Source organism: Lathyrus oleraceus, chromosome 1 (genome assembly GCF_024323335.1).
Source record: "Lathyrus oleraceus cultivar Zhongwan6 chromosome 1, CAAS_Psat_ZW6_1.0, whole genome shotgun sequence".
NCBI lineage: Eukaryota > Viridiplantae > Streptophyta > Magnoliopsida > Fabales > Fabaceae > Lathyrus > Lathyrus oleraceus.
The window spans coordinates 104,655,504-104,669,842 of record NC_066579.1 but is presented as its reverse complement, the minus strand read 5'-3'; the positions used below and the strand labels follow the sequence as shown (position 1 = coordinate 104,669,842).

Below are 14,339 nucleotides of genomic sequence, written 5' to 3'. Positions count from 1 at the left end.
ACAAACTCAACCACAAAACCCTACACCACAAATCTCACAACCAACACACTCTAAACACCCTTCTAGCCATTCAAAAGAACAAAATATTATGTCAGAAGCTGGCACAATAGTACTTTCATTCTCTGAAGACCTATCCTAACCTGAACAAGATGCCATCACTCCACCTCAACCATCTTATAATATGAACCCTCCATCTCTTATAACATCCCAAATGGAAGAGTTTAAAACTGTTATCTTTGATAGAATACATGATCTGGTTGCTCAGAGACTCATAACATCTGACTCAGTTGAATATGCTGCTAAGTGGGATACTCTCAAAACCTCTAAGGATACAGTTCTGCAGAATCTACAGAATTTCTCTTTTGTATTTGTAGTTTCTTCAAGTTAGAGCTAGAGGCTAAACTGGATTCTGTTGCTACTACTCAAGAGGAGATGGGTGCTCATTTTCAATTAGTTTCTACTAATAAAGAGGATTTGGAAACTTAGTTGAAGAAAGTGGTTTCTAGGAAGAATGCCATGGGTTATGATATCAAATCCATCTTGGAGCTTATGAAGAAACCATAAGCTTCAGGATTTAGAACCTTCTTTTATTCTGTTTTTTTAATTCTTTCTAAAGTTTTTGGAAATCTAACTATATATCTTCTTGATTTTATAATATTTTTATTCAATATCTTTTATTATTTCCTTTGTTCTTTTTGTTCTTGTTGATGAAAAAAGAGGGAGTAAATACTTAGAGGGAGCTTACAAACCTCACATTTCTAGACTATTAGACTCAAGGGTAGCTTACAAACCTCAGACCTTGAAGTCAACTTATTAATTAAATTAACAACCATTGTTCTTAAATACCTGTGTTTGTCATCATCGAAAAGGGGGAGATTGCTGTAATAAAATTGGGTTGTACCATATCTCTAAGATTTTGATGATAGAAAATATTTAAAGAACATTTGAGTATACTAACATATGTTCAAGTGTGCAAGACATAGACTAAAAATTCTCATATAAATTCAGTTATGATACTAAATATGAACATTTAACAGAAGCTAAAAGATCTAGAATCTGAAGAATCAGAACCAAACTCCGAGGACTCATACTCTGAAGAAAGTCAACTTCTGAAGATCAAACTCTGAAAAAAGTAAACCTATGAAGACTCAATCTCCGAAGGATTAAAATTTGAGACTCTGAAGACTCAGACTCTGAAGTCAGTCAACACAAGGATCAAAAAGACTCTAATAGGTCACTATCAGACTCTGAGGTTAGTCAACGCAAGGATCAAGTAAACTCTGATAGGTCACTTTCAGACTCAGAGAGCCATCTGTCTTATTCTAATCAGGTGAATATTTCTACAAAAATCTTCACATATAATTGGAATGCAAATGATAATTCCTCTTTAAGCAAATTGATTTTAAATATCTTTTCAAAGGGATTAACCATATCAAGTAATATTCCAACGTCTCTGATAAAACTTCTCGAAGACTCACTTGTGCTATTCAACGACTCTTTTATATTTCTCTATATAAGGAGTTGGAGACTTGAAGAATTTACAATGGACTATTGACAATAAAAAATTCATTACTCTATCAAACAAAAACCACGGGTTTAACTTAGAACTTTTTATCATTTGTACATCTTAGAAATTCTTAAGTCTTCAAGAGACTTAGTGCGTTGTATTTTATTTACACCTCTGATTATATATCAAGTGTAAGAAACAATATTTTCTTTGTAAATTAGATTGTAAGAAGTCTCTTGCTTATGCAATTGAAGTCTCTTGATAATTGCTTGAGCATCTGAAGTCTCTTGCTGTATGCTTGAGCATTAAAAGTCTTTTATTTGTGTATTTGAGCATTATAAGTTTCTTACTTATGTGCTTGAGAAAATTGTAATCAATTGTAATTATAGTGAAATCTATTGGAAGTGCAAGAGGACTGGACTACTCTCTCTCTCTCTCTCTCTCTCTCTCTCTCTCTCCCTCTCTCACTCCCCCCTCTCTCTCTTACACACACACACACACACACACACACACGCACGCACGCACACGCACGCGCACATACACACACACACGCACACGCACATACACACACACATGCACACACATACACACACACACACACACGCACACACACACACACATACACACATACACACATACACACATACACACACATGCACACACGCGCGCGCACACACATACACACAAGCACACACACACACACATGCACACACACACACACACACAAGCATACACGCACGCACGCACACACACACACACACGGACACACACACACACACATGCACATGCACAGACACACACACACACACACACACACACACACACACAACTTGGTTCATGTGCTGCAAACTCTAAACTAAGTATCAGATTCTAGACCTAGTGATCAAAATATGATAAGAGACTTATAAAAAAGAAAGTAAAAGCTAACACAATTCAACCCCCTTCTTATGCTTTTATGATTTTCATTCCTAACCCAAATAAAATATATTCTTTTACACATCTCTCTATAACTTTTAAATCCATACTTCTCCCAATCTCTAAAATCGTTGAACAAAAAATTTGTTATCTACTTCTTCTATATATTTATGCTTTTTCTTACAATATTCTTACATCACTCTACTTTTTTATCACTGCTCATAACAAATACATCTTTGTTTTAGTGCAAGCTCATCATATATGAATTCAAAATTTAAAGATGACACACAGATCTTTAATGTTACAAAATGCATAGTTGAGAAAAAACAATGTTTTGATAAAACTAGTTTCAATAATTATATTATTCTTAAAAATATATTGACCTTATATATATATATATATATATATATATATATATATATATATATATATATATATATATATATATATATATATATATATATATATATATATATATATATATATATATATATATATATATATATATAATTCTTTGACTTATTGACATTTTGGATATTTTGGAGCATGTCCCTAAATTTATTGCAAAATGTTGTTTCACTTCTGATGTTCATGAAATCATTATGAGAAATGAAGATGATAATTTCCATTGGAAATTAGGCAAAGTGATCCATACCAATAGAGATAAAGAAAAAAAAGATTTACATTGCTATTGGGTGGTATAAATTCAAAAAACAATGCAACCTTAAAAAAGGAAACACTATTGTGTTTATAGTCACAAATCTACTCCATTATATCAATGCAAAAATCTTTTGAACCAATAACTAAATCACATTTTCATGTTTCATTCCAATTGTACTTATTATTTCTTTGTATTTTGTTTTAAAGATATCTTTAATAAATTTTTTTGGACTACCTATATGTTGATTGTCTTTTTTTTTTTAATTTTTAATTTAACAACAATATTATCATGCTTTATAGTATTTTCGAATTTACTTTTTATAAATTTATTTTAAATTTGGATGTATCTTAGCTACAGTTTAGTTTATCAATTATAAATATTTGGTTCCTATTTGTTATTTATCAATATATTATTATGAATTAGTATTAATATATAAATTATTAATTTGTAAGTATTTGTTAGAGTTGTAAATTGAATTCAAAATTACTTTTATTAGTCCAATATTTACCTCTCACATCTTATATTATAAATCTATCTAACTTAGCATAAATTTAAATAGTCACCTAATTTATTGGTGTTTGGTGATTTTTTCCTTGCAATGTGAGTGTTGGATTTTAATCGTAAGTGGTAAATTTCGTATCAAATAGCAATGGAAGAAATGTTGAATATTTTTTTGAATAAAGCCTAATAATAGAAAAGAAAAAGGTGTTACAACCAAGAGACTACAAAAAGAGGAACAAAAATAGCCCCTTAAAAAATTAGAAAATCTAAAGAAAGGTATACCTAACCTATTGATCTTGCAAATATGAAACCAGTATGCAAATATGGAACCAATCTGCCAAATTGTTAGGGCTGGAATGAATCCAGTCTTCCGTAAGAGCTAATGCCAAAGAGACTTTGCAAAGGAGCAATGGAAGAACAAGTGTTCAACACTTTCTTCACAGGCGTTGCACAAACAACAAGAAGAAGCCAAAGAGATGCCTCTCAATCGAACCATAACCTCCGTTGGTATTTTATCATGAGCAAGCCTCCAGACCAACAAAGACTTACTAGGCGGAATTTCACGACACCATAAATTCTGAGCCCACATACACTTAGCAAAGGGACCCTCCTTTAAGAGGTAAGCATCTTTGTAGGTTAACAACCCCATCACATTATGATCCCACACTAACTGATCACGCAACAAGGAATAATTGGCTGGAACTTTTGGGAGCATGACAAACAAAAAAGGGAATCGACTTGCCCATTCAGCAGGAAAAAATCATTGGCCTTTAACTATAAAGTCAGCAACAAAAGAGTTAGACTTGATACCTTTAGAGCACAGGAAAGCAATGGAGGTACCGTGAAAGAGAGGATGATCACACCAAGAATCGGTCCAAAACCGAATATCCCGACCATTGCCAAGCGACCACCTAAACTATTATCAAGAACAATTACTTCAACTTTAATACCGATTTAAATCAACGAAAAGATACGATACTTAATGACACATGTACTCTTTAAGACCCAATTCCTAAGAAGGATCGCTCAATCCTCCTTGCTAATCCTCAATTTCCATAAAATTAGGAGATTAGTAACCTCATTTAATCTCACCAAAGATCGAATACCGAGTCCTCCATGAGCAAATGGCTGGCAAGTCTTCTTCCAGAATACCATGAAGAGTTTTCTATTTTGGATATCCCCTATCCAAATAAACTTCCTGCAAGCTTGATCAAGTTTTCTAAGTAAAGACACCAGCCAAGAATAAATCTTAATAGAAGAAATGTTGAATATATGAGAGAGATGACTCATATTTATCTTGTTAGTGTTTAAAACCTTAAGTGATGAAGTGATGAAGAGAAGGATAACATATTTGAATATTGTCAAAACCAAATTTGTATAAAGTTGAAAAGCAGCGAAACAAGTCAATACAAGGTGCCATAGCCGCAAAGACGACGGTGGTACACAAAGGCACCCGAGCGATGGTGATCCTTGAGTAGCAGGTTTGATCTAGGTGATTCACGAGTATTGAATTTGGTCATTTTGGTTCGTAAGTCCATTCGTTATCGAGTCGTGTTTTGGACACATTATGGATACGTTGGGTTCCTACATTTATAAATATGTATCTTTATCATTCTTGGAGAAATTTAGAGAGACAAATGTAGAAATTCCTATGATTGTATTTTTTGAATTTGAGAAATGTTTGGAGGTATCAAAGAGGATTAAGAAACACTTCTATACACTTTAGACTTGTGTGATTATTTTATAGAGAATTAGAGAGATTGAGAAACAAGTGAATAGAAAATACAGTTTGTTCTTTGGAACTTGGATGACTATTTTTTTGTATCTCTTTTTTAAAATGTTGTAACCATTCTTGGAAATTTAGTGAATTAGAGAACTGTTATTTTCTCTAGAGTATATTGGTTTAATCAGACTGAGTAAACAAGTTTCTTTGTTTTCTTGTCTTATTTGTCTTCTTATTTCTTTTTATGAAGGGTTGCTTACATGGTTGTAGGTTATTTTGGTTACTTGAAGCCACTTATTTTGTTTGTCATTGTTCTTTGTCCCTCACATCTTTACTCTTGATGAACTTAATATTAAAGTTAAATTTTACCGAGAGCTTGATATGTTTGAACCTATCAACATATTAGCTGTTATTGTTAGAGTTTTCACAATGAGTCACACCCACCATTGGGCAAAAATGTTTTGTTTATAAGTGAGCACTATGTGTTCAAAATGGAATATCAAGAAGTTTTCCATAAACAACAACTTTGGGTCATGAAAAGTGAATATGCAAGCAATATTAACTCAAGAAAAGTGTATCAAAGCATTGAAGAGAGATGCGTCATGGTCTACACACCTAACACAAGAAGAAAATACCTAGATAATGGATGGGGAAATGAGTGTCATTATCTTGTGCCTCAGGGATAAAGTTCTAAACACTACGCCAAAAGTGACTTTTAACAGCGCATCTTAGACAACGCTTTTAAAAGAAAGCGCTGTCTAAGGTTAAAATTAAAATAAAACACGGAAAATGTTCCAAAAAAATAATGAAAGCGCTGTCTAAGGGGGGGTCTTAGACAGCGCTTTCTAAAAGCGCTGTCTAAGACCCCCCCTTAGACAGCGCTTTTAAATATAGACCTTAGTCAGCGCTTTTGATAAAGCGTTGTCTAAAGTCTTTAAATTAAAAAAAAAATTAAAACCAAAAGCGCTGTCTAAAGTCTTTATTCCCTCCATGTCACGAAAAAAAAGTTATTCCCTCCCAAATCCTAAAAATCCTACATTCTTCTCCCAAACCCTCAATCAGAGCTTGCTTCACTTTCTCCCAAATCCACTCCCCCTTCTTCCAACCCTCAATCAGAGCTTGTTTATCCTGTGTGAAAGATTCTTCCCCTAAACCCTAACCCTTTCCCCCATTATATGTATGATTCTTATCCTGTGTGGTTTTTCACTACTGATTGGATCCGTGCAGGCTCGCTTCATAAACATGCTTCCTTCTATTACGAGCTCTCCTTCCCCGGACGAGCTTCCTTCAACTTGTAAAAACTCTCCTTCAACTTTATTTGTTCTCTCTGTATGAATCTAACCCTTTCTTTTTCGCAGGTCTTAAACCCTAACTATTAAAGACTTTGTTTGTTCAAAATTTCTCAAACCTCAAAGAATTTTTGAACCTTTCATTACTAGTAAGTTATTTTTTTCCATTCGGTAATGTTATTCCTAACAAAAAAAGGTTATTTCTACTCTAGTTTCTTATTTAATAAATTTTTCTTCTTCTATTTTAAATTTTGCTCTACCTTGCTAATTGGTACTACTTTCCCTATTCTTTCCATGATATTTTCGTTTTGAATGCAGGGGATGAAACATAAAATGAGTGTTAAATTGGTTTTAAATTTGGGTGGTTAGAGGTTTTCATTATATAGAATGCCAAGATGAGAAGCTTTTGGTATTTCTTATGACATGGTACTAATCTGTGTGTTCGACAAGGATCAAAATGGTTTCATCACTGCAGCTGAGCTCTGTCATGTTATGACAAATCTCAGCTAAAAGCTGAAATATGAAGAGGTTGACGAGATGATTCGCGAAGTTGATGTTGACGGTGATGGTCAGATCAACTATGAGGAGTTCGTTAGAGTCATGATGGCTTATTTGTTTTTAAAATAATGTGTTTCAAATATTGTGTATAATTAAATTTTGATTTTTAATGTCAATAACGGCTGAATGCTTGCCCTTGGTCTTATAGGAATAAATAAATTTGGGACTGCTCTAGTTTTATTGTGTAAGTGTCATGCTACTATCACTTCCCTCAGCGTGGTTGATACCCATAAGAGGTCTTTGGTACTAAGTACATGGTAGTGCATTTTTTAGATTCTATTTATTGATCACATGTTCTTGGGTTTACTATTCTATTCTAATTATGTGTATTTTTATTGTGTTAGTCGGAAGAGTTTAATTTTGAGTACATGGCAGTGCATGTCCCCAAGAGCAACACTGCAACTTTTCATTTCTTCACAAAGAAATTACGGTACAACAATGATGCTGAGGAGGAGAATGCTTATGTTATAAGGAAGCAACTTAAGGTATATGATCCTATAATCCAATTCACTATTTACTTGATGGTTGGTCACTAGTCTGTAGGGAATGATAATTTGCTTTTCAACTAGCTAAATTCCTTTTGATGCAATGTGTTACTCTTATATGGATGAATGTTCTTAGTATGTATTTGGTAACCGTTATGCCTGTTGTATTGGAAGACATATTCAACTTCAAATCTAGTATATTATTCTATTAGAAAGCTCAAAAGAACTAAGTAAGAAATATCCTATGGTGCTAGTTCTCATATAGATAGGTTAAAATTTCGTAGGACTTTGTCAAAAAGACACTTTCATACCTATTAACTTGGTCCACAATTACGTAAGCAGAACTTGAAAAATAATGTTATAATTTCGTAGGACTTTTTGAACTTTTCATGACCACTGTCGTGGGTATATCTCTAATTCTTTATTTTCTTGCTGCTATGCAAATCAGCCACCCATAAGACTATTGATGAATGACGAGACATCAAGTGAGGACTAGTGAGGTGGAACTACTCAAGCGCCTTCACAACTTACAAGGGCACTAAATTCTTTGTATTGATGCCAATTGGATTTGTCTCCAAGAGGTAAGTATCTATTAAAATTGAAATCAAATTGAAGGAAGTATTGGAATCAAATTGAATTCAAACCTAAATGGGACAAATTTACTTACTTAAGTATTCTGCTTGTTAAGTGTTTCAGAACACTCTGTTTTTATACTTAGATGACACTTCATCTACTTTGTTTTTACAAGTGCAGAAGCTCCTAACCAATTTCTCATTGAAGATAAATGTTGGATTGGAGAAGGAAAATATGAGATATGTTGCTCCTGTGATGGCTATGTAGTATTGAAGATCTTTCTACATTTTGCTACAAGTATTGGTCATGAAAGAGAGAATCATCAATATATGCTCCAAATAATAATCATGTAAGGTTGAATTGTTTTATGCTTTACATTCTAATTATTTTATAGTCTTCAAATAATAATATTATTTCAATTATATTACTTTTATTTTGCAGATTATGAATGATGATATTGATGAAGATTTTCAATCCATTGAAGATGAAGAGATTAAATTTTTAAATTTTTTTAATAGATGATGGTCATTTTAAAGATGTTATTTTGATTATAAATGATAATTGACATTAAGATATATACAATGAAGATGTTATTTTGATTGTGAAGATGTTATTTTGATTGTTAATGATGTTTTTATATTAGGTTTTTGTATGACAAATTGATGCGCCCCAATGGTTTGGACGTGTCATTCGGATTCTTAGCACCCGCGACCGTCAACTTAGGTTTAATCTTAAGTAGACCGGATACCGTGACGGAGTACGTTCTTCGGATCCTCATGGACAATAAAGATGCGGATGTTATACTATATACCAGTCTGACTTGTAATATGCTGACAGTTGATTGTGTTTGCAAAATTTTGTAGATGGTTCTCAATGGTGAACCACGCCGGGCAAGGCAAGTAGTAAAGGTTCTCAACAGCGATGGGAAGGTTATTGCATATGCAAAGCCTCGATACCCAATGGTAACTCTTTGCATGGCCGATTGTTACCTTGATCAAGTGGAGCCAATTTGGTGCTTCACACATTTTTCTCAATGGTCTATTTGTCATATATCACTCTCACTTATGCTACTCCCACCTACAGGTAAAAGGAAGCGATACATCTACTGCTGAATCAGGGTCAGAAGCTGAAGATATAGCTTCTCCAAAAGCAAGGAAGAGCTATTCGAACCTTAGGTTGACCCCTGTTCGTGAGGAAGTGAGTCTTGATCTGTTATACAAATTTCTATTTGCTTCAGATATATAAGAATAACTAATTTGACAGGATATTGTGGTGTTGTTTGATCTACGTAGCTGACTCCATATTGTGGAAAAAGGCTTTGGCTGTTGTTGTTGTTGTTGCAGTCCACAATATTTAAAGATATTGTGAGACGACGATGATGTAATCAAAGTATAACATTAAGATTCTCATTCACTTTGTGTTTTTGTCAGGCTAAGGTGGTAGGAAAGACAAGCTTTGCTAATAACTTGTCCGGGTATGATGAATACGTTCCAATGTTAGACAAACCTGTTGATGCTGAATGGAAGAGGCAGGTATCTCTACAGAGGACTTATACCTTTAAAGGTTGGTGACTTCTTGGCATTTATTGATGCACCCTTTTGATCTATCTTCTTATTTTTCTTATTCACTAAACTTTCACCCAATTGCACAAATAGGTCTATGATGACTGTTTCTGGACTATGCCACTATAACTTAGGTTTAGCGTTCATGGTTGTAAAGATTATTTATATTGCACTTAAATTTCAAAAAGACTTTTGATGATAGTGTCTATTTAAGATCTAAACCATTCGTCGACTTATATTCCAAGAGTTCTAGATTTTTGGAGAGTTGGGGATTGTAGGCATTGCTTAGTTTCTTGATGTGAGTTAGTATTTAATATGATTTTGTCCAGCAAAGATTAACAATGATTTTCAATACAGGAACACATCCTCTTCCTGACATTCAAAATACTCCAGAAGGGGTTAAAGCTCGGATTTGGGTAGCACTGACTGCCTTTTTCTTGATGGTATACCTTAGACAGCGCTTTTGTAAAAAGCGCTGTCTAAGGGGGGGATTAGAAAGCGCTTTAGGCAAAAGCGCTGTCTAAGGGGGGGGGGGGGGGGGCTTAGACAGCGCTTTTTGAAAAGCGCTGTCTAAGGTATACCTAAAAAAATTAAAATAGGAGGGTCTTAGAAAGCGCTTTTGGCCAAAGCGCTGTCTAAGGGGGTGGGGCTTAGACAGCGCTTTTCAAAAGCGCTGTCTAAGGTATACCTAAAAAATTTAAAATAAGAGGGTCTTATAAAGCGCTTTTGGCCAAAGCGCTGTCTAAGGGGGGGGGGGGCTTAGACAGCGCTTTTAAGATTTAAAAAAGCGCTGTCTAAACCTTTAGCAGGGGAGGTTTAGACAGCGCTTTAAAGCGCTGTCTAAGGCTAAAAAAAGCGCTGTCTAAGGTCTTGTTTGTTGTAGTGAAAGGAAGTTGGCAAGGAGAAGATTGTAACTTCAATGTGGAAAAAGCATGAATAATTGTATATAATCAAATATTTAGCTCCTAGTTTGTATTTGAAACAGCAACTCTATTCATTTATAATGTAAAAAACAAATCTATAATAGAGCAATTGACAAAATTTCATAAGATCATCAATGATCTAGAGAATATTAAGGTGGAGATTGATGATGATGACAATAATCTACTCTTGTCGAGCTTATTGCCTAGATCTTTTGAGAAATTCATGGGTGTCCTTATTTATGGTATAAAAAAGGTACTATTACTATTGATGAAGTTCAAGACTGACCCAAGGAATTTTCAAAGGTGAAATATTTGAAGAGTTATGATAATAGTAAGGGCTTAAGTATCTAAAAAGGAGGAAGTGAGCATAGATGTATGTCTAAATCCAATAGGTTTAACAAGTCAACATTAAAATTAGTTATTTTTCATAAAACCAGTCACTCCATGAAGGATTGTTCAAAGAGGGAAGACCATGGAGATTCTGTTTAGATTTCTATTTCCTCAAATGAGGATAGTTATGATAGTCCATATGCATTAGTGGTGTCGAGTTTGGATACTCAATAGAGTTGGGTCCTAGAATTATATTTCTCTTATCACATGTGTCCAAGGAAGTAATACACTGAGACTTTGAAGCTGGAGGAAGATGAAGCAGTTTGTCTCGGTGATAATAAGGCTTGAAAGGTTCATGGTGTTGATACAATCATATTTAAAATGTCCGGTGATTGTGAGTTTCTTATGCAAAATGCGATATATGTTCTAGAGCTCATTTTTTTTTTGTTATCGATAGACACATTCGGTGATCTATGCTATTACACTAGAGTTGAGCATTGACTGTTGGATATTTCTCATGGTGGAGTGATCATGGATAAATGGTCTATAATTGTGGGTTATATAGTTTAGAAGGTTTCAATTTTATTGGCCATTCATCATTAACTAGTGAAGACTTTCATAACAAATACAAGTTATGAGATTTAAGGTCAAGGTATGGTAGATTCTTAGATGTTGTTTTAGAGAAATTTAATAAGTTTTTACAAGTGACAAGGGATAAATACCCATTTAAGAATTGAGTTGCCATGAAGTTTCTTTGGTAAGGATGCTTCAAAAAAAGCTTACCTGCTCGATAAATGTCTATTCACATGAATAAACTTCCAAATATCGATGAAGGTTTATAAAAAGAAACTTGAATACTACTCTATTTTGAACATCATCAAAGCTTTTCCTGCTAAGCAAATCAAGCTTGATGGTAAGGTTATGAATTATGCTTTCAATGAATTTCTTAGAGGTGAGAAAAGTTATGAATGATGATAAGTGGAATCTAGAGGATCAATGTTTACCATTTGCAGATGAATTACTTTCAATGAGCCCCACAAAGGGAGTAAGAGTAACGACTTGAACATGAAGATATAAGAAAGTATGATAGAAAAGACTCAGTTTGTGGTGGAAATTCATGTTATGGATGCTAAAAGTAGTGAAAGAACGATTAAAAAGGCCTTTGATCATCATTTGATTTGTGATATATCATCTCAAAGATACAATTATGGTGACCTTGGTAGTTATACTTTAAATGTCGTTGTACGGTTGTAAAATTTACAAACATTGATCTTCACAGAGACATTCTAAAGCAAAAGGATTCAAACATGATTCAAGAACCATAGTTGTGGTTTTTTTTAAATTACCTAAGTAAAAAAGATGGTTGAAAGAAAATAGATGCAAGTGGCAAGATCAAGGTTCATGTCGAGCCTGAACTTGATCAAGTTTGTTGAGTGATGATTCAAATTAGAGAGAGTATTAAGATGGTTGATGGATAAAATGGAATCACCATGGTTTAAAGTTTGGGAGGAGAATTATATAAGTATTCCTTAAAACTCCAAGTGATGAAGAGAAGAAAAACACATTTCTTGTGAGAAACCAAAGTTATAGAAATTTGAAAACTAGATGAATATTCGACATAAGGTGTCAGATTCGCAGAGGAGGCGGCGATGCACGATGGTACAAGAATTGCGGAGGTGGTGGCGAGAGCACATGAAATATAGAGGAAGACATGACAATTGGAGGAGGAGCCACGACAAAGAAAACTGACAAAATTCTGGCCGACTGGAGGCGGTCCCCGGGTAGCGGGTTTGGTCCGAAAAATTCACGGGCTTTGAATGGGTTGTTTCGATTCACATATCCAGTCAACGAGCCTTGTTTTGGGCCAATTATATATCGATTGAGTTTCAATAATTATAAATATGTATCTTTATCATTTTTTTATTTTTACAACATTCACAACTTCAAAACTCTAGGCAGAGAAAAGAGTGGAGAATCCTAGGGAAAACTTAGACAAGTAAGAGTTAAAATTCCTATGATTGTGTTTTTGTAATTTGGAAAATCTTTTGAGATATCTGAAGGGATTGAGAAAAACTTTCAAACACTATAGACTTGTGTGATTCATATAGATAGAGTTGGAGATATTAAAAATATTTTTTTGAACTCTTTTGTAATCTCTTGTAAAGATTCTTAGAAGTATAAATGAACGGGACAAATGCTCTCTTTCCCAAAGTACATCGGTCTGATCGATTTGAGTAAAGTTTTTTGTGTTCTTGTTTTTTTTATCTTCTTACTTTCCTTGAAGGGCTAGTTACACACTAATCGTAGATTATTTTAGTTACTCGAAACTATTTATTTCGGTTGTCATTATTTTTTATCTTACCCATCTTTATTTTTGATAAATTTAACAACTTAATATGTTTAATTTATTATTATTATACAGTTTTCACAAGAATATAAAACATTTATTTTCTTAATTTTTGGTCACAATGACAAAGGTATACTCATACAACTTCTATACATCAATAAATTTCACAATAGATGGAATATTGGCTTAGTAAGTTGAATCAAAATATCTAAGGTGGCCACATGGTTATGTTTGTTGTTAAATCTCTAAAATTCTCCACATGCTTTCAACATAGCCAACATTTCCAACGCATAACAAACTATATTTATTAAACTATACAAGAAAGATCCAAAACAAATGCTAAAAAGAAGTGGATTGCATTAAATCCACATGGTGGGGCTTCAATTCAAGATGTGAAAAATATATAGGTGTCCATTTTTGAATAGAGACCAAACTATACTATATATTATTGTTTTGACATTTTTAGTTATTACTACTGTTATACTCCTAACATGATGTAGTCACATAAATTTGTTGGGGGAACAATAGTGGCAGACACTTAATTAAACCAAACATTGAATATATCATTGTTATTTTTGTTTACATTTCTAAAATAGTTCCTCCATGCATTGAACCCATCATCCTTCTGACTTTATTTATTTATTTATTTATAATATAGTAATGTAATGAACTTGAAAATAAAATAAAAAATTATTCTTTTATTGAATTTTTGAAATAAAGAAAGAAGGGCTTTAACTATTATGATAGGATATTATTCGAAATGTACATGTACATTTGGATAAGATTGCGTTATATATCCTATTATATACTAACTAAAATATAAGACTATTTCAAATACACGGTAGAAATTAAAAACAAAAGTAAAAATATTAAATCTATTGACAATTAATATTCTTTTTATAAATTTGAATTTTAAGAAATAAATAGTTAATATTTATATTGCAATATTTATTATAGGTCGAGAA

At 33.3% G+C, this 14,339-nt stretch overlaps 1 protein-coding gene across 1 annotated transcript; it reads left to right on the top strand.

The window, feature by feature from the left end:
• Positions 1 to 9,027: 9,027 nt before the first annotated feature.
• LOC127115486 (phosphatidylinositol/phosphatidylcholine transfer protein SFH8) lies at positions 9,028 to 9,798 on the top strand. Its single transcript, XM_051047024.1, has 3 exons — positions 9,028 to 9,174; positions 9,296 to 9,409; positions 9,643 to 9,798. The coding sequence occupies exons 1-3, from the start codon at positions 9,076 to 9,078 to the stop codon at positions 9,781 to 9,783; spliced, it is 354 nt and encodes a 117-aa protein (XP_050902981.1). The 5' UTR covers positions 9,028 to 9,075; the 3' UTR covers positions 9,784 to 9,798.
• The last annotated feature ends 4,541 nt before the right edge of the window (positions 9,799 to 14,339 follow it).